Source organism: Neoarius graeffei, chromosome 20 (assembly GCF_027579695.1).
Source record: "Neoarius graeffei isolate fNeoGra1 chromosome 20, fNeoGra1.pri, whole genome shotgun sequence".
NCBI lineage: Eukaryota > Metazoa > Chordata > Actinopteri > Siluriformes > Ariidae > Neoarius > Neoarius graeffei.
The window spans coordinates 11,857,879-11,879,191 of NC_083588.1; the positions used below are offsets into that span (position 1 = coordinate 11,857,879).

At 41.8% G+C, this 21,313-nt stretch overlaps 1 protein-coding gene across 1 annotated transcript; it reads left to right on the forward strand.

Annotated features, from left to right (window-relative positions):
* The first annotated feature begins 855 nt into the window (after window positions 1–855).
* Window positions 856–20,059, forward strand: tmem107 (transmembrane protein 107). Its single transcript, XM_060901238.1, has 6 exons — window positions 856–995; window positions 11,745–11,857; window positions 14,804–14,871; window positions 17,717–17,817; window positions 18,076–18,172; window positions 18,957–20,059. Exons 2-6 carry the CDS (start codon window positions 11,771–11,773, stop codon window positions 19,024–19,026), a joined length of 423 nt encoding a protein of 140 aa, XP_060757221.1. The 5' UTR covers window positions 856–995; window positions 11,745–11,770; the 3' UTR covers window positions 19,027–20,059.
* The last annotated feature ends 1,254 nt before the right edge of the window (window positions 20,060–21,313 follow it).

The window sequence follows — 21,313 nt, forward strand, 5'->3', positions numbered from 1 at the left end:
CATTTTAATAACTGAACTGACTTGTGTGATAAACAAGATGAAATATTACGTTATGCTAGTGCTAATAACCAGTTTCATAACTAATGGGGTGCCCTAAATAAGCACAGATTCAGCCTCAGGGGGACCTCCGCCCTACCAAACCACTGAACCCCCCTTTGGAGAAGGAGGTAAGCAGCAATACAACCCATAAATGCTTTAGGATTGAAGTTTTTAATGAGCGAGCGCCATATACAGTTTGCTAGATTAAAGTGTTGCTAATAACAGACACCAGTCAAGTGTTTGGCATGGTTACGTGTGTGGAATGTTCACACGTTCTAAACCATTGGTTTAGAACGTGTCACATCACACATTTCACTACCAATTGTCCTAGCACAAGAAGGCATGTGGCAAAATCTTGAATTTTCATTTGTGATTGTAAATGCACCAGAATTAGTCACTGACCAGTTTTCATCTATTCCCTGGTAGGTTAATACATAAAATGTACTAACAAAGTCACAAACTCAAGGTCCATGGGCTATCAAAAGTCAAATAATGACAATAATGCAATCGTGACGAGGGTGGGCAAAGTTGCGGGGCCCAAAATTCTAATCTTTCATGGGGCCCAAAATTTCTGGCGGCGCCCCTGGTTTATGGTCCAAAAGGTTGCTTCAGAGCTTAACAACAAAAGTGAATTTGTGTATTATAGTTTACCAAGTGAAGCAAACCACGTGTTTGAGCTCCAATGATGATTGATTTCAATGAATGATCAAAGATCCGAGCTTCCTCTGACTGTCCCAGTGTGAGCCCCCAGGCGCCTCCTGTCCAGCAGGGGGCGATGGTGATCTCATTAACCACATTAACGCCGAGGAAAATAGCGTTGCTGTAGTAACGGGTCGGCGAGACGTCACGCTTTGGGTGAATTCTCTTTGAAACTCCTCAGGTGAATGTGATTGTTTTGCGATGGAGTGGGGACTGAGGCTCACTGGAGCTCTGTGATGAACTGAAGACTGCACCTGGTGAGACTGAAACCGAGAGCTTTCGCTGTTTGTTCAAAGAGGTTGATTCAGTTAAAGGCCCTTTATTGTACTTGTTTATTTTGTTTAAGACTAATAATATTGTGTGCTCACTGCTTATTAATGCGTGGGAACGAGTTCATTAAGGCATGGCCTCAGTTTTATTATTATTAGTAGGACTAGTACAACTAGTCGCACTACTGCTAATACTACGACTACGAGAACAAGTAATAGCAATCCTAGTGGTACTCGTAGTAGCACTACGAGTACAAGTCAACTTTATTGTCTCATCTCATTATCTCTAGCCGCTTTATCCTTCTACAGCAGGGGTGTCAAACCTGATCCATAAAGGGCCGTGTGGCTGCAGGTTTTCATTCCAGCCATGCAGCAGCACCCTGATTTGGCTTATTCAATCAACTGACACACCCACCCTTTAATCAAGGGTGGGTGTGGCTGCAAGTATTTGACTGTGTGAAGGCAGTCCAGTTGATTGAATGAGCCAAGTCAGGTGTGCTGCTGCATGGCTGGAATGAAAACCTGCAGCCACAAGGCCCTTTATGGATCAGGTTTGACACCCCTGTTCTACAGGGTCGCAGGCAAGCTGGAGCCTATCCCAGCTGACTACGGGCGAAAGGCGGGGTACACCCTGGACAAGTCGCCAGGTCATCACAGGGCTGACACATAGACACAGACAACCATTCACACTCACATTCACACCTACGGTCAATTTAGAGTCACCAGTTAACCTAACCTGCATGTCTTTGGACTGTGGGGGAAACCGGAGCACCCGGAGGAAACCCACGCGGACACGGGGAGAACATGCAAACTCCGCACAGAAAGGCCCTCGCCGGCCCCGGGGCTCGAACCCAGGACCTTCTTGGTGTGAGGCGACAGCGCTAACCACTACACCACCGTGCCGCCCACTTTATTGTCAAGTATTCTATACATGCTCGACATACAGCACAGATGAAATATCAGTCCTCTCTGACCCACAGTGCAAACAGGCAATGCAAGAAATAAAAATAGAATAATTGAAAAAAACAACCAATATAAACAGTATAAACACTCGAGATAGGAACTAGACATAGACTAAACACTCAGACAATATAAACAGTGTAAACACTAGATAAGAACTACACACAGACTAAACACTCAGACAATATAAACAGTATAAACAATCTAGATATGAACTAGACGTAGACTAAACATTCATATATATATATATATATATATGAGTGATTCCACGCGGGCGGCACGGTGGTGTAGTGGTTAGCGCTGTCGGCTCACAGCAAGAAGGTCCTGGGTTCGAGCCCTGGGGCCGGCGAGGGCCTTTCTGTGTGGAGTTTGCATGTTCTCCCCGTGTCCGCGTGGGGGTGCTCCGGTTTCCCCCACAGTCCAAAGACATGCAGGTTAGGTTAACTGGTGACTCTAAATTGACGGTAGGTGTGAATGTGAGTGTGAATGGTTGTCTGTGTCTATGTGTCAGCCCCGTGATGACCTGGCGACTTGTCCAGGGTGTACCCCGCCTTTCGCCCGTAGTCAGCTGGGATAGGCTCCAGCTTGCCTGCGACCCTGTAGAACAGGATAAAGCGGCTAGAGATAATGAGATGAGATGATTCCATGCTTATGGGTACTGAAATGGGGACATGAACTTATTCACCTAAAACCATTTCTTTTTTTACCATCAGGTCACAAAACATGTAATCTTTAATGAATGATATGTTAAAAGATAACTTTAATTTTCTGAGATGTAATAAAAACATATTTATATGCCAAAGTCAAGCCTATGAGTTCCAAAATGATGTCTGTTCCATTACTTCTGTTACGATTGTCCATGTCGCGTCTGTTACAAATTAATTACAATCTAGCTATATACCATGTTAATCTTATTGAAAGAATGTGTATGTTTATTCTACTACACATGTTTATTAATTATATTTGCTAAAACATCACCTTCCTATGTTTCAAAAAGTAATTCTACATTGTTAAAATTGAGAATCTATATGTCCACAACACTTCTGTTACGTTCTGACTTTGGCATATAAATATGTTTTTATTACATCTCAGAAAATTAAAGTTATCTTTTAACATATCATTCATTAAAGATTACATGTTTTGTGACCTGATGGTAAAAAAAGAAATGGTTTTAGGTGAATTTTTAAAAATAAGTTCATGTCCCCATTTCAGTACCCATAAGCGTGGAATCACTTATATATACACACACACACACACATACATAAATTGGTTCAAATAACCAAACAGTCAAGGGCACTTGAGGTATAGCAGGTAAACATGAAACATGAAATAAGCAGTATAAACAAACTATAGCAGCTGTTAAGATGAGGTAGTGCGGAATAGTGCAAATGAGCGAGGTAAAGTGAGATGTGCGGTCCCTGAGTTCAGTGTGTTAATGAACGATGAGGTGTGTGTGTGTGTGTGTGTGTGTGTGTGTGTGTGTGTGTGTGTGTGTGTGTTGGGGGGGACTGTGAGGATGACATGTCAGATGCTGAAGGGGGTGTGCGAGCAGAATCTGTGGTAGGGGGCAGAGGGGACTAGGACTACTAGTAGTAGTAATAGTTGGAGTAGGACTAGTAGTACTGTAGTACTAGGCCTACGACTAGTAATAGTACTCGTAGTATGACTACTACTAGGACTACGTGTAAGAAATACCCGTCTGCAGTCTGCATTTTGCAGAATGATTTTCAAGATTGCAGAAGAAAAATTAAGGGTTGTTTTACAATCAGGGTACAAAGTTTGTGTCACAGGGGTCCAAAATTCAAATTGATTCAAACTGGTTCTTGTACCAGTTTTTAAGTGAAGGACAAGTTAAAGAACAGATAGGCATGTGTAATAGTTTGTATTATAACAAGATTATTAAGTGTAGCTTTAAGCAGGGCTGGGAGAAACAAATGAAGTGATTCTCGGAGAGGACGTTTTTTTTGACAATTCAGAATCCACTACTTCCATAATGCTTTTAAATATAAGGCTGTAAGCTTTGTGTTAGTTGTCTCTAATATTTATGTCCCAATATCTTGACCACATTTTAGGATGAAAATAATCATTTTAGATATGTTATTTTATATTGAAAAATTAGCTGTCTCGGAGAGGACATTTTTTTGACACAATTACATACTAATTTGATCAAAATAGTCTGAAAACTTACTGGCATTCAACATTAAAACTTAACTATGTTTCCAATGATATAGAACCAAATATTTGTTTTATGGTATAAAGAATGATGTTAGTGCATCCCTTTTGGAGCTACCTGTGGTCAAAAAAGCACTTTTTCTAAATGACACGAGTAATTTTGCTAAATATGACACATATTGCCATACATTCACCAAAAATAACGTTATCACCAAATTTTTTTTGCATGGTAAATAGAGCTATCACAGGGCTACAATAAACAACCAAGTTTATTTAGTCAAGCCTTTTGATATTGAAGATCTCATCTCATCTCATTATCTCTAGCCGCTTTATCCTTCTACAGGGTCGCAGGCAAGCTGGAGCCTATCCCAGCTGACTACGGGCGAAAGGCGGGGTACACCCTGGACAAGTCGCCAGGTCATCACAGGGCTGACACATAGACAGACAACCATTCACACTCACATTCACACCTACGGTCAATTTAGAGTCACCAGTTAACCTAACCTGCATGTCTTTGGACTGTGGGGGAAACCGGAGCACCCGGAGGAAACCCACGCGGACACGGGGAGAACATGCAAACTCCGCACAGAAAGGCCCTCGCCGGCCACGGGGCTCGAACCTGGACCTTCTTGCTGTGAGGCGACAGTGCTAACCACTACGCCACCGTGCCGCCCCCGGGAAGTCTAAATTTACCATTTCTTGCTGCGATTTTGTACCGAGCATTTCAACACATTTGCGGACTAATAGAACACGAATTGTGACTACAATTGTGAGATTTGATTATCAGTAGACAAGCTGTTGAATATGGATGAGGAAACAAAGTTCATCATTCCTGGCTGCTGGCTGGTCCTGATCAGCCTACTTAGTGCATAAACTGGATCTAAAACACGGGCCATTCATTCATTCATCAAGATAAAGTGAAAATTTATTTGTGGATCAAGTATGAACGTAAATCCCATATCATATTGGGCTGGTAAATTCTGACTAGGTCCAATGATAGGAGTCTAATTATACCAGGTTGGTAAATTTGACAGAATAACTATATTATAATCATGATGAGTCTCACTCAAACAAATCAATATCCATCAAGATAAAGTAATCCGTGGTTGGTAGAAGAGAGCAACTGGACTTGCTTGAAGATTCTTGAAATTATTATTGCTTAACTGGCCCTTACATTACCCGGCCCCTAATTGGTTAGGCAGGAAGACTAAGCAATTACAAACTTAAACATTCAAATTACTTTCAATATCTCTGAACAGTCCAACTGGCTTCTTATGATTTTTCCTTTTTTCACATTTTCTCACTCAGTCGTCTCTTCTGACACTGCTTCTTCCAACAAGCACAGTTTGTTGACAGGTCTTTCCAAGATGTTGGTCTTGGTTTTTATCTTCACTCTTCGTACCATTCCGCTGGAATCCGGTAATGTTTCGACTACTCTTCCCATGAGCCAGGAATTGCGAGGAGAAGAGCTGTCCACTAGTAACACGATGTCCTCTACGATGTCATCAAGAGCAAAAAGCATGGATTTATTTTGGACTAGATGGACGTGTGAGTATCTTCCTCTCCTCCAAGAATGCCAGAAATGGTCAAGACCAAGGAGAAACTTTATTACTGGATATGTTGTGTTACTAGTGGACAGCTCTTCTCCTCGCAATTCCTGGCTCATGGGAAGAGTAGTCGAAACATTACCGGATTCCAGCGGAATGGTGCAAAGAGTGAAGATAAAAACCAAGACCAACATCTTGGAAAGACCTGTCAACAAACTGTGCTTGTTGGAAGAAGCAGCGTCAGAAGAGACGATTGAGTGAGAAGATGTGAAAAAAGGAAAAATCATAAGAAGCCAGTTGGACTGTTCAGAGATATTGAAAGTAATTTGAATGTTTAAGTTTGTAATTGCTTAGTCTTCCTGATCTGTGGTTGGTTGAAGAGAGCAACTGGACTTGCTTGAAGATTCTTGAAAACGTCCAGTTGCTCTCTTCAACCAACCACAGATTACTATGTACCTGGATGACTGAGATTCATCACAGATATGTTTCTACGCACTTTGGGATGAGATCCCTTCGACTGGTGCAGGAGTATGAGAGGACTTCCAGAAAACTGGCAGACATCTTAGCCAGAGAGGATCGTTCATTTTTGTCAACCTGGAACGACCATCATTGAACAGAGGTGGGTGTCTATGACATCTTTTATCAGCCACCTACAATGCAGCCATCGGCATTCTGATTCGGATTCTATGATGATCCATGAGAGGATAAATACTGGATACTCCCTTTAGTCAGACAGAACTGAGGATGCCTTTAGCATGAGAGGCAAAACGTTTTCAAGAATCTTCAAGCAAGTCCAGTTGCTCTCTTCAACCAACCACAGATTACTATGTACCTGGATGACTGAGATTCGTCACAGATATCTTCCTGCCTAACCAATTAGGGGCCGGGTAATGTAAGGGCCAGTTAAGCAATAATAATTTCAAGAATTTTCAAGCAAGTCCAGTTGCTCTCTTCTACCAACCACAGATTACTATGTACCTGGATGACTGAGAATCTTCACAGACATCAAGATAAAATGAAAATAATTTATTTGTGGATCAAGTATGATCATAAATCTCCTATCATATTGGGCTGGTAAATTCTGACTAGGCCCAATGACAGCAGTCTAATTATACCAAGTTGGTAAATTTGAGAGAATAACTAAATTATTATAATCATGAGGAGTCTTACTTAAACAAATCAATATTCATCAAGATAAAGTGTAAATAATTCAAGTATGAACATGAACATAAATCTCATATTAGGCTGGTAAATTCAGACTAGGCCCAATTATACCAAGCTGGTAAATTTATACTGTGGTAAGGTTAGACCGTGGCTGCTACAGTATAAATTTACCTGGTAAATTCAGACTGGTGGTAAATTCAGACCGTGACACCATTTTTGCCAAGATACGACAAAATCGTCTTTGGTTTCTTGGCGTTTTTGTCGGACTCTTGCCCCGAAGAAACAATCATCTTCTTGGGAGCCATGTTTGTTGTGCCACATTGAATTCTGGGAGATGCATGGCGGTGTCACGGTCTGACCGTGACACCAGCAGCCAGCGTGACTCCAACAACAACAGCGACAGATCGCGCGTCCGTGAGGGGGACACCAAAAAGCGAAAGCGAAGACTCTGACTAGTTCTTTTCTTGCATACATATTGTTTAGGTTTGTATATATTGTATTGTTGAATCATGCAAAATTATACTGATATTATATCCCTTTTGAAGACAGCAACAGTATTTTACCTTTATTCATAGATACTTTTGAATATTTTGTTTTCTCATACCAAGCTACACTAATAGCTTACATGTTTTGTGTACATGTTCTATTGTTTTTACGAGTGCTGTCTTGCCTGTGGTGCAGACTAGCACAAAGTAAAACAGTTGCCCTGTAAGCCAAAGCTCATCGGTTCAGTTTTGTAGCTCTCAGTAGTTCTGTAGCTCTCAGTTCTGCCGTGATTAGTTTGTACCCAGTTCTCTGTTGTTAGTTTAGAGCAGTGAAGCCCCTGCAGTCATTCTCAGTTCAGTTCATGACCTTGCACTTTAGAAGCCAGGCAAACACCATGAACCCAAACGTCTTTCCATTTGCCAGTTGGGTTTTATTCCATAACGGCATCAATTCTTTGCATCATCGTAAGATGTAACAGAGAATTGAAACCTTGATTTCAATTTAAAACTACAGGTTGCAGATGCAAACACTGTGAATGAAGTACATTTTGGGTAACAATCTATTGTTCAAGCTAGAAACTTAATCTTGACAAAATGTAACATGACGTGTAACATGAAAATGAATGTTTTGTTTCTTGAAGAACAGTTGTGTTCTATTTTTTATTGTGGTGATACCTTTATTAGTATGTTGTGTGGAAGGATAATGTGTGGGTGTGATAACTAGTACATTTATGAATTAGTTGGTATACTTCAAGTTGTAGTAGCCCGTAGTGTCAGGGCGAGGGGGATGAAAGACCTGTGGAGGTATCATGGAATGATAACTTTGCTGCAGAGAAGGATCTGTGAAGACTGAAATTTGAAATAGAGTGAGAGAATAAAGAATTACAGTAATGCTATGAGTTGTAAAGCTAGATATGATGTAAATATAGGCATTATTAGGTTGAGAAGGGTGTAGTATGGAGGATTGTGTATTTGCAGAAAATATTTCCAAATTGCAGAACAAAATTTTGACATTCTGCAATATTGTAGAACACTGGAAAAAAGTATTTCGACCACTGGGACTCCTAGTATTATTAGTCGTACTACTGCTAATACTACGACTACTAGGACTACTAGTACTAATACTCGAACGATTACGAGAACAAGTAATAGCAATCCTCGTGGTAGTCGTAGTAGCACTACGAGTACTGGTAGTACTAGGACTACGACGAGTAGTTGTAGTAGTACTAGGACCAGTAGTAGCAGTAGGACTACGACTAGTAGTAATAGTTGGAGTAGGACTAGTAGTAGTACTAGGCCTACGACTAGTAATAGTAGTCGTAGTACGACTACTACGAGGACTACTATTAGGACTCCTAGTATTATTAGTCGTACTACTGCTAATACTACGACTACTAGTACTAATACTAGAATGACTACGAGAACAAATAATAGCAATCCTAGTGGTAGTCGTAGTAGCACTGGTATTACTAGGACTACGATGAGTAGTAGTAGTACTAGGACTAGTAGTAGTACTATTAGGACTCCTCGTACTATTAGTCGTACGATTGCTAATGCTACTACTAGGACTACTAGTACTACTACAACTACGAGGACTAATAATAGCAATCCGAGTGTTTGTAGTAGTAGCACTACTAGTAGTGGTACTACTAGGACTACAACTAGTAGTCATATTAGTACTAGTACTTGGACTACTAGTAGTCATAGTAGTTGTAGTAATAGTAGTACTAGGACTACTAGTAGTAGTCGCAGTCAGAATTACTACTAGTAGTAGTACTAGGAAGAGTAGTAGCAGTCATAGTAGTAGTAGTACGAGGACTACTAGTTGTAGTAGTAGTCGTACTAGGATTACTACTAGTAGGAGTACTAGGACTAGTAGTCATAGTAATAGTAGTCATAGTAATAGTAGTAGTAGAAGTAGTTGCATGAGGATTACTACTCGTAGTAGTTGTACTAGGACTACTAGTAGTCATAATAGTAGAAGTAGTAGTACTAGGACTCGTAGTAGTAGTAGTTGTTGTCATAGGATTACTACTAGTAGTAGTCATACTACTACTACTCCGATTAGGACTCCTAGTACTATTAGTAGTAGTACTACTACTACAAGGACTACTAGTAATAATACTAGTACTACTACGACTATGAGGACTAATAGTAGCAATCCTAGTGGTATTAGTAGGACTACTACTACTCGTACTACTAACAGGAGTAGTAGTAGTCTTCAACATATTTCTAGATCTAGAGTTTGTCAGAATTTATATCTTGTTGGAAAATCTGTCTTGTACAATAAAATGTTCTGTTTTGTCAAAAAAAATTGTTTTTGTAAAGAAAAAGGAAGAGAAATAGTTTGTCTTCTTGTAAAGAAAAAATCTGTCTTGTAAAAATTTCTTCTAGAAGCTTTGTTTTAGATATTATATTTAGATATTTGTATTTACAAACCTGCCTAGACTAGCTATTTAGCTATATGCGGGCGCATAATACAGTGGTGCTTGAAAGTTTGTGAACCCTTTAGAATTTTCTATATTTCTGCATAAATATGGCCTAAAACATCATCAGATTTTCACACAAGCCCGAAATGTAGATAAAGAGAACCCAGTTAAAAAAATGTGACAAAAATATTATACTTGGTCATTTATTTATTGAAGAAAATGATCCAATATTACATATCTGTGAGTGGCAAAAGTATGTGAACCTTTGCTTTCAGTATCTGGTGTGACCCCCTTGTGCAGCAATAACTGCTACTAAACATTTCCGGTTACTGTTGATCAGTCCTGCACACTGGCTTGGAGGAATTTTAGCCCATTCCTCCAGACAGAATAGCTTCAACTCTGGGATGTTGGTGGGTTTCCTCACATGAACTGCTCACTTCAGGTCCTTCCACAACATTTCCATTGGATTAAGGTCAGGACTTTGACTTGGCCATTCCAAAACATTAACTTTATTCTTCTTTAACCATTCTTTGGTAGAATGACTTGTGTGCTTAGGGTCGTTGTCTTGCTGGATGACCCACCTTCTCTTGATATTCAGTTCATGGACAGATGTCCTGACATTTTCCTTTAGAATTCGCTGGTATAATTCAGAAATCATTGTTCCATCAATGATGGCAAGCCATCCTGGCCCAGATGCAGCAAAACAGGCCCGAACCATGATACTACCACCACCATGTTTCACAGATGGGATAAGGTTCTTATGCTGGAATGCAGTGTTTTCCTTTCTCCAAACATAACGCTTCTCATTTAAACCAAAAAGTTCTATTTTGGTCTCATCCGTCCACAAAACATTTTTCCAATAGCCTTCTGGCTTGTCCACATGGTCTTTAGCAAACTGCAGACGAGCAGCAATGTTCTTTTTGGAGAGCAGTTGCTTTCTCCTTGCAACCCTGCCATGCACACCGTTGTTGTTCAGTGTTCTCCTGATGGTGGACTCATGAACATTAGCCAATGTGAGAGAGGCCTTCAGTTGCTTAGAAGTTACCCTGGGGTCCTTGATGACCTCGCCGACTATTACACGCCTTGCTCTTGGAGTGATCTTTGTTGGTCAACCACTCCTGGGGAGGGTAACAATGGTCTTGAATTTTCTCCATTTGTACACAATCTGTCTGACTGTGGATTGGTGGAGTCCAAACTCTTTAGAGATGGTTTTGTAACCTTTTCCAGCCTGATGAGCATCAACAACGCTTTTTCTGAGGTCCTCAGAAATCTCCTTTGTTCGTGCCATGATACACTTCCACAAACATGTGTTGTGAAGATCAGACTTTGATAGATCCCTGTTCTTTAAATAAAACAGGGTGCCCACTCACACCTGATTGTCATCCTACTGATTGAAAACACCTGACTCTAATTTCACCTTTAAATTAACTGCTCATCCTAGAGGTTCACACACTTTTGCCACTCACAGATATGTAATATTGGATCATTTTCCTCAATAAATAAACGACTAAGTATAATATTTTTGTCTCATTTGTTTAACTGGGTTCTCTTTATCTACTTATAAGACTTGTGTGAAAATCTGATGATGTTTTAGATCATATTTATGCAGAAATATAGAAAATTCTAAAGGGTTCACAAACTTTCAAGCACCACTGTATATTGTACTTATTTAGCTAAAACATGAATAAACATGAACAGTCAATACAAGAATGTCATCGTAACGTCACGTGATGTAGTAGTCATACTAATAGTAGTAGTTCTCGTAGTCATAGTAATATTAGGATGAGTAGTCATAGTAGTCATCGTCGTTGTTGTTTTTGTTCAAGCTTAGAATGAGTAAAAATATGGCACATCAGATTTTATACTTGTTCGTGGTACTTTTTATACAACTTAACTGTGATTTAATTGGGTTTTATTTCTGTGTATGTACACTCTATAATGTGTCGGGGGGGGGTGTTCTTTTTTGTTTGTTTTCACCAGAATGAACCTGTTGGTGTTTTTTGGACATGTCAGTGATACACAGCCTCGTCCCAGCTCGGTTTCTCATCCTCACTGCTCACCTGGTGATGGTCATCACCATCTTCTGGTCCCGGGTAAACACACACACCCAGGAAATGTGAAAACTGATCCAGTGCTAAGTTTGTAATAAAACACTTTCTGGTGGCATTCTGTTATCGGAAGGTAATCAACAATAGGGAGGCGTGATGCAAAGTTGAGTTCCTGTTTCCCCAAAGTTGATTATGTTCCTAATACACAACATCCAAAGGTTTTTATTATTATTATTATTATTCCTGGCACATCAGATTTTAGACTTGTTCGTGGTACTTTTACCACAGCAGTTTGCCCACCGAAACCATTTTTTAAAAATGAAAGTGAGATGCATTTTTGTCTGTTTAGAGTTACATTTACCATGAAGTTAGGTCCTTGCTTTATACCAGTTATCTCTAGTCATTCCACCAGCCTCTCTTTTTCTCTCTGTCTCTCTTGAAATTAATAAGATAAAAATATGCAGCTTGCCATTCTAGTGATGTCATGTTTCAGTAAAGTCCAAACTCCTCCATCCTGAAGACTTCCCTGTGACAGAAAAGTGAAAGGAGCAGCTTTATCTCTGACTGTTACAAAGCACTGACAGACTCTGATACTGAATCAATGTTTGGAAAGTGATCTGTACAAGTCCCTGTGTAAGCTGTTACTGTAGAAATGGCCATTTATTATTTAATATAAAACGGTGATTTCGCTTGCAGCTGGAACGACTGGACTGTCAGAGCTGCATTGACTGAAGCTTAATTATCTCTACTTTTTCATGAGCAGGTCATGGTGGCTTGGAAACTGTCTCTCGGCAGACATATGCCGCTTTTCCACTACAAACGCGGCTGAGCCGTGCCGTGCCGAGTCGAGCTGAGTCGGGCTGAGCGGGGCTGTTGGAGTTGCATTTCGACTACAACCGCGCTGAACCGTGCTGGCTGGAAGTGGGTGGACACATTGGGTGGAGTTAGCGAAAGTGGGTGGACGTCACGTGATGTCGTTAAGCAGCGCAAACAGTGACATCAGTGACAGTGGCGGAACAAGTCAGAGCCGGGCCGGGGGCGGGGCAAATGACCGGGCCCTTTATTAAAGCTTATCATAACATCATTTTAGGCTACAAAATGTCCGCAACTGCGGTGTTTACCAATTTCAACACTACCGGGTGCAACTATGTTATTTAGTACATCAAGTCCTTCAAACGAACATGTAACTCAGAAACAAAAAACATTAGGATACTGTACATGGCTCATAATAAAACATCAATAGCCTATACTGCGCACATTATTTGAAGGGCATACGAATGAGCGCTCAGAGTGGTGACAGGAAGAGTCAGAAATAAAAGGAGGGCGGTGCAAACCTCACTGAATGCACTGTGTTTACCAATTTCAACACTACGGGGTGCAACTATGTTATTTTGTACATTAAGTCCTTCAGACGAACATGTAACTCAAACAAAAAAACATTAGGCGACATACTGTACATGGCTCATAATAAAACATCAATAGCCTACTGCGCGCATTATTTGAAGGGCATACGACGAGCCTTGCGCTCCGCGAACTCGTGCACGATGCTCTGTATGTCACTGATTCAGTGATCTTTTAAGCGGTAGTCTCACGACCCGAATAGTAAACAATAAACATGGAGGACATGGAGTCGTTAGTGTTGCTGGTCTTGGTTCTGTGGCTTGTTGTCACCGACAACGCGGACAGATACTGGCAAGAGCGTATAGATGAGGCGAGGCGCATAAGGCTTCAGAAATTCTCGTAATTCGTAATTATTCTTCTTCCGGGTTTGCGGTGTTTACAGATCCCAGCGCGCTCGGGGGGCGTGTGTGGGCATGTGAGGACACGCCTCCTCACCAATCAGTGCACAGGGGAGTGTCTGCTCACGCCCCCAACCTCACTCGGCTCGCTTTGGCTCGCTTCAGCCCCACTCCAAAACGGTGCGAGTTTTAGGGGCTAAGCAGGGCTGAAACGAGCTGAGTCGTGCTGGTTTTTGGTAGTCGAAACGCGAGCCGTGTCGGGCTGAAGTGAGCTGAAGCGAGCTGAAGTGAGCTGAAAAAGGGTAGTGGAAAAGGGCCATTGCTCTGTTACGGAAGCCGCGAGAGGCCCTTCATATAATCTTTTTTTTTTTTCACCTTGTTATCCTGAGATAACGACATAATTAATTCAGGATCTCGAGAAAACAACACGACTAATTCAAGATCTCGAGAAAACAAAACTGTTATTCCGAGATAACGACATAATTAATTCAGGATCTCGAGAAAACAACACGACTAATTCGAGATCTCGAGAAAACAAAACCGTTATTTCGAGATCTCGAGAAAACAAAACAATTATTTCATGATCTCAGCTGGATCACTGTATCTCCGTCCGTAGAGACGAAGCCGGGCCAGTCTTCTGCGGAGGTGCCGTGGACTAATTTTGAAATTATCCCTTATTAAAAGACTTAATGCAATCTCTCCCTGTGTCAACCCCTAATCAAAATATTGCCTTATTAGGTGATCGATTATTCCAGACATTCTAATGACCAAAGTTGCGTCTATACAGAATGAAAAATAGCCCCAAAGTCAGCATATCACAAGTCTCTTGGCGCACCTGAATGAACCATTTCTCAGCTGTTTACTCGAGATCATGAAATAATTGTTTTGTTTTCTCGAGATCACGGAATAATTGTTTTGTTTTCTCGAGATCTCGAAATAACGGTTTTGTTTTCTCGAAATCTCGAATTAGTTGTGTTGTTTTCTCGAGATCCTGAGTTAATTATGTCGTTATCTCGGAATAACGGTTTTGTTTTCTCGAGATCTCGAATTAGTTGTGTTGTTTTCTCGAGATCCTGAATTAATCATGTCGTTATCTCGGGATAACAAGGTGAATAAAAAAAAGGATTATATGAAGGGCCTCTCTCGGCTTCCGTACTCTGTATATGAAGTAATCATCATGTATTTGTACAGGAATTAAAGATGCAACCGACACTGCAAAATAATTCCAACTCAACATTGCTGTGTTTTACAGGGAAACAATGTTAAATCATGCTTACCCCTGGACTTCACAGAGGAGCAGTACACGACCGAGGACAACCGGTAAAAAAAAAAAAACACTGATGGACAGTGCAGTAATTACTGAATATTCAGTGATGGCCTGGTAATTGTAGTAGGAACCCGACCATATCCTGTATATCAGCTTTTCAACAAATGTTAATCTTTACCAAGGCTTTATTCACAAGTTCATCCATTTTAAATTTGTGTAGAAATACTAATTACCTCTTTTGAGTGATCAGCGATTTAAAAATGTTACTGTTTGGCAGGTGTAATGTGATGTTCCACTGATTTGCTCATCTTCCTGGCTGTTGCACGATCATGGGGAAGTCTGCTCACTGTCCCATGCTGCTCCACAGATGCCCCTTTTCCACCAAAGCAGTTCCAGGGCTGGTTCGGGGCCAGTGCTTAGTTTGGAACCGGGTTTTCTGTTTCCACTGACAAAAAACTGGCTCTGGGGCCAGAAAAACCGGTTCCAGGCTAGCACCAACTCTCTGCTGGGCCAGAGGAAAGAACCGCTTACGTCAGCGGGGGGGGGGCGGAGTTGTTAAGACCGACAACAATAGCAAGACAGCGAAAGGTCGCCATTTTTAAGCGACGAGAAGCAGCAGCTGTACAAACGCAAAGTCATCCATTATTATTGTTGTTGTTGTTGTTGCTTCGATGTTCGCGCCAAGGTTTATGCAAACGCAGTGACGTAACTGACGTATTCAGTGACGTAACTGACGTATACAGCGATGTAATGACGTGGCTCCCCTTAGCACTCCGAGCTATGGAAAAGCAAACTGGTTCTCAGCTGGCTCGCAAGTTGAACGAGTTGTGAACCAGCACTGGCCCCGAACCAGCCCTGGAACTGATTTGGTGGAAAAGGGGTAAGAGTTATTATTGCACCTAGTGGTCAAAAATTGGAACTGCAACAAGCACGAACAGAGACCCGTTGGGGCAGGAGTCATGCTGCCCTCTGCTTGATTGATGTACATTTTCTGTGGAGGAGAAGCAACGGATAGGACAGTTTACAACAGGGTTGCCAGGTTAGGTTAGTTTAAACATCCCCCGCAAAGTATAAGTGCAGAAAGTGTGTTTATAATATCATGTACAGAACCATCCATCCATCCATTATCTGTTGCCACTTATCCTGTCCAGGGTCGTGGGCAAGCTGGAACCTATCCGCCCCGACTATGGGCAAGAGGTGGGGTACACCCTGGACAAGTCACCAGGTCATCGCAGGGCTGACACATGGAGACAAACAACTATTCACACTCACCTTCACACCTATGGTCAATTTAGAGCCACCAATTAGCCTAACCTGCATGTCTTTGGACTGTGGGGGAAACCGGAGCACCTGGAGGAAACACACGCAGACACGGGGAGAACATGCAAACTCCACACAGAAAGGCCCTCGTCGGCCGCTGGGCTCAAACCCAGGACCTTCTTGCTGTGAGGCGACAGCGCTAACCACTACACCACCGTGCTACCCTTGTACAGAACCATTTGTCTTGCAAGTTACACCAGTCAACCATAACACTCTGACTACTGACAGGTGGCCACATAATCAGATTGATTTATGTTGTGACAGTGGCACCTATCAAGGGGTGGGATATATTAGGCAGCAAGAGAACAGTCACTTCTTGAAGTTGATGTGTTGGAAGCAGGAAAAATGGGCACGCGTAAGGATCCAAATTGTAAAGGCTAGATGACTGGGTCTGAGCATCTCCAAAATGGCACATCTTGTGGGGTGTTCCCAGTATGCAGTGGTTAGGACCTCCCAAAGGTGGTCCAAGAAAGGAAAAAGTTTATGCTGTCACCTTTCTGTTTTAACCAGCATTAACTTTTTCAGCAGTTTGTGCTACAGTAGCTCTTCTGTGGGATTGGACCATATGGGCTAGCCTTCATGCCCCATGCGAATCATTGAGCCTTCGACACCCATGACCCTGTTACTGGTTCACCGGTTGTCCTTCCTTGGACCACTTTTGGTAGGTACTAACCACTGCGTACTGGGAACACCCCACAAGATGTGCCATTTTGGAGACGCTCAGACCCAGTCATCGAGCCATCACGATTTGGCCCTTGTCAAACTCACTCAGATCCATACACTTGCCCATTTTTCCTGCTTCCAACACGTCAACTTCGAGAACTGACTGTTCTCTTGCTGCCTAATATATCCCACCCTTTGACAGGTGCCATTGTCATGAGATAAGAAATGTTAATTCACTTCACCTGTCAGTGGTCATAATGTTATGGGTGATCGGTGTATATTGGAAAGTGGGATTATGGAGTGCATGATGTTCATATACCATGCTTCAACATGCAATGGCTAAGAAAAAGAAGAAAAACATATCTCCATTTTTTTTTTTTTAATTGGATGAATTTTTGGGTTAGATTTTGGTTTTGTTGGTTTTTTGCATGGAGTTGAGCTGGGAATGTTGGTGAAAGCTGGCAGACAGACCACCAACATGCCAGGGGCTGTTTTAAAAACAGTATCCTCTAGTTGTCTGATAATCACTTTAGCCTATAATAAAGTGTGACAGCCTCTCAATTTCCTTTTCTTTGATACCGTTACTGATGTCATCTCGGTCCAACAAAATCTATGGTCATGCACAACTGCTGCTCAGATTTCTTGTCAGGTTGTATTAGCTAGCTCTTTGTATCCATGGTAACTGAAGTCTACAAACAAAAATACCACACGAAAATGTTTGCTACAATACAAGACAGTCAATTCACATCTGTGAATACCTTGATAATGAAATGCTATCGAAAACGATTTTGCTATCGCGTTGTTCCTAGAACTCATTCTAATTACATCTCGAGTCCCAAAATTGCATTTGCTTGAATTCTCAAGTGTCAAAATAAGTCAAAGTATGTATTCTCTCTCTCTCTCTTTTTTTCCCAGGTTGATTATTGCTCTATCAGTAACTCTGTGTCTATTTGCCATTGAATTGTTTGGATTCTTCTCCGGTGTCTCGATGTTCAACGGTAACCAAGGAATGCTGTGTATCCTTACTGATGTCATCCTACACACACAAATGCCTTTCTCCTCGTCATATTTCAGCAAACTTACCTATTCCCTGAAGACACGGGGGTGGACAAATTCTGAATAAAAAATTTCTAGACCAACCTCACATGCAAAACCTCCAGTGTGCTCCCCAATCCCGTGTTTTTTGTTTTCGTGGAAACGAACAAACCAGACAACAGTCTTCTCGCACTTTTTGGAAAATGTACGTTTCATTTTTCCTGAGCTTGTCTCTCCAGCTATGGCGTGTCACAGCAGCGCATCCGTCTCTCTGTCTTTCTTTGTTTTCCAGCAGTGGGAATGCTGGGTTTACTGGATAATCTTCGCATTCTGCAGGTCAGTAAGAACAACACCACACGTCGGCCTGCTGTAGACAGAGAAAATTAAATAATGTGCTCAACTGTCAGTGTTAACGATGCACTCCGGTCAAGATTTGATTCAGGTAAATTCAATTCAAAGAATATTTTAAACATGTTTTTCATGGAGAAAAATTATATCTGAAAAGACTCCTTTTTTCTGAATCCTGAACAGTGTGCGTTTTCGAATGTATAAAATGAAAAAATTGCTTCAGAGGTTTAATACTGTCAACAAATTGTTGTGCATGTTCAGCATAACTTTACATGAAATACAAAAGTCCCTGACCTGGCGAAAATAATGAATTGGAACATAATGAGCTTCATCGCAATGCCTGAGGTGCCATTTATAACCAGAGATAGAGCTCCAAAGTGGGCTAAAGCGACCGTCTTCCTCAGCATCTTTCTTGGGCACTGTAAATCACAATGGTGCAGGGCTGATGTCGTTTGAAAGCTCCGAAAGAACTCTTTTTCATGGATATAATGTAGCTGTGTAACTATATAACGTATCATGCACGTCTGTCATTTTACAAGTGCAGATGATTCCCAGTAAGAGTGCAGGCTGTCCATGAAGGGACACAACCATGTGACCAGTATGATCTCTGTATATTTTAACTATACGTATTACAAAGATTGGGACCTCATGGTGTTTCCACAATGCACATCATTTTTGCATCACGATACATCGTGTCACATTGTATCGTTACACGCCTATTGAGTTGTGATCAGTGTAGTTTGAACAATAAATATCTCTTTCTCTCTTCCAGTGTCATTCCTTCCCTGTGTGAGCTGGTACTGATCGTCGCTGTGTTTGGATTGAAGAAGAAGCCGATGTGAAGGTGTAAATCCGTGTCTCGGTATCTCTCAGTATGATGTCTGTTGTCGGGGACCAAACAGTGAGGAAAGAGGACACAGAAGTTTTTGGTTCGGAAAGCAGGGTTTTATTGACCCAAAAATGTTGAACAAGTTTACACAGACCAAAATTATTAAGAACTAGGCCTACAAAAGAGGTCAGCAAAATATAACTTGACTTGAGACACAGACATCTGGCATGATGTTCACGGAACAAGACTGACCCGACACGATGAAACAAAAGGGAACGTATATAGTGGCTTGGCCAAACCAAATAACACAGAAGGGGTAAACAAAAAATAAACATTGACGAGAAACAGATACAAAAATGGTACCTACTGCCGTCTGGCAAGGCACGCTGCAATACAGATGCTAGCGGGGAAGTCAAACTCTCACATTGACCAGAGGACTAGCCCCCAACTGTAACCCTAGCTGTATAGGCGAGAGGCCGATCGAAACGGAGATCGGTGCCGCACCCATACGCTTTAAAGAGTCGGTTAGTCCTGGGACAGGAGACTGCCTGGGAAGACCAGATTCTGGCATGAGAGGGACTTTGACTTGACTGTAAAAGAGGTCAGCAAATTATAATTTGACTTAAGACACAGACATCTGACATGATATCAACTGAATAAAACTGACCCCTGACAATGAAACAAAAAGGAACATATCTAGTCGCTTGGCCAAACCAAATAACACAGAAGGGGTAAACATTGATGACAAATAGATCCAAAGTAAAACTAAGTCAAGCCAAAATCCCCCTTGGGCACAAGGTGAAACATGGAATGGCCTAACGAGCAGGCTTCAAGAATTTGATCTCTTCAGCCCTCGGCCACACCTTTTGCCCAACCAGGAAGGGACCGCCCCCCCACCGCTTGAGGTAACTCAAAGAAAACTTCAACAAAGAAACACACAATTGGTGACAAACAAACATAGCTTTCACAACCCCACAGTGTTAAAATGTGTGCACTCTATATAAAACTATGGAAGGTTAAATCAAATAAACTGTAAATCAAACAAACTGTTGTGTCAGTTATTTGAGTATGATATGACTGTAAATGGAAATGATAAACTGTGCAGCATGGGCGGCACGGTGGTGTAGTGGTTAGCGCTGTCGCCTCACAGCAAGAAGGTCCGGGTTCGAGCCCTGTGGCCAGTGAGGGCCTTTCTGTGTGGAGTTTGCATGTTCTCCCCGTGTCCGCGTGGGTTTCCTCCGGGTGCTCCGGTTTCCCCCACAGTCCAAAGACATGCAGGTTAGGTTAACTGGTGACTCTAAAATTGACCGTAGGTGTGAATGTGAGTGTGAATGGTTGTCTGTGTCTACGTGTCAGCCCTGTGATGACCTGGCGACTTGTCCAGGGTGTACCCCGCCTTTCGCCCATAGTCAGCTGGGATAGGCTCCAGCTTGCCTGCGACCCTGTAGAACGATAAAGCGGCTAGAGATAATGAGATGAGAGATGAGCTGAAACTGTGCAGCAAACTCATACGGTGCAAAAGTAGAATGTGGGACGATATTACCCCGTGTGTCTGTGGCCGTCACATCCGTATTCGTGAAACAGATCTACTGCATCTGTGACTGTATAATGAGCCGTGCAACATCAGCAGCGGTGGCTCTTTCAGGTCGGATTTTGACTTCTCATTCAGACTAAATGTGATGCACAGTGCTCATGGGACTCCCCTTTCATGATGGAACAAATTGTGTCAGCAATTTTTTTTATTATTATTATGATTATTATTTTAATTAGAACAGTCTGAGCACAGTGGGAATGGTTGCCGAGACACAGGTCATGTTTTTAGATCTGTATTGTATTGAACTCTATAGAGAGCGTGCACGTGACGTCACGAGGTCACGTGATATTTGTTTATCTGCCATCTTGGATGGCATGGCCGCGCATAGAACTTAGACGAACCCGTTCTAATTATCAAGTGTGTGGGAGTAGATCTTTCGAGAATGGTTATATCTTGTTCAGCATTTGGTTGTACAAATAGACAGGGCTAAAAGGAGGGCCTGTCATTTTATAGATTCCCCACAGACGAGGAGAGACGCTGTTTTTAGTCACTGCACACTTTATTGGATCATTGGGGTCTTTTCAAAATATTAGTTAGAACTTGCTGTATAATTGTAGTATACTGCGCCACCTATCACCAAGTTGTGATAAAAAAAATATAACTGGTTTTCACATGGACGTGTAATATTAATGTTCTTAATGCAGGGATGCAAACGGCGCGCCTTTTGGCGGATGCCGCCTTTTTCACGGCTGAATCGTGCAGATCC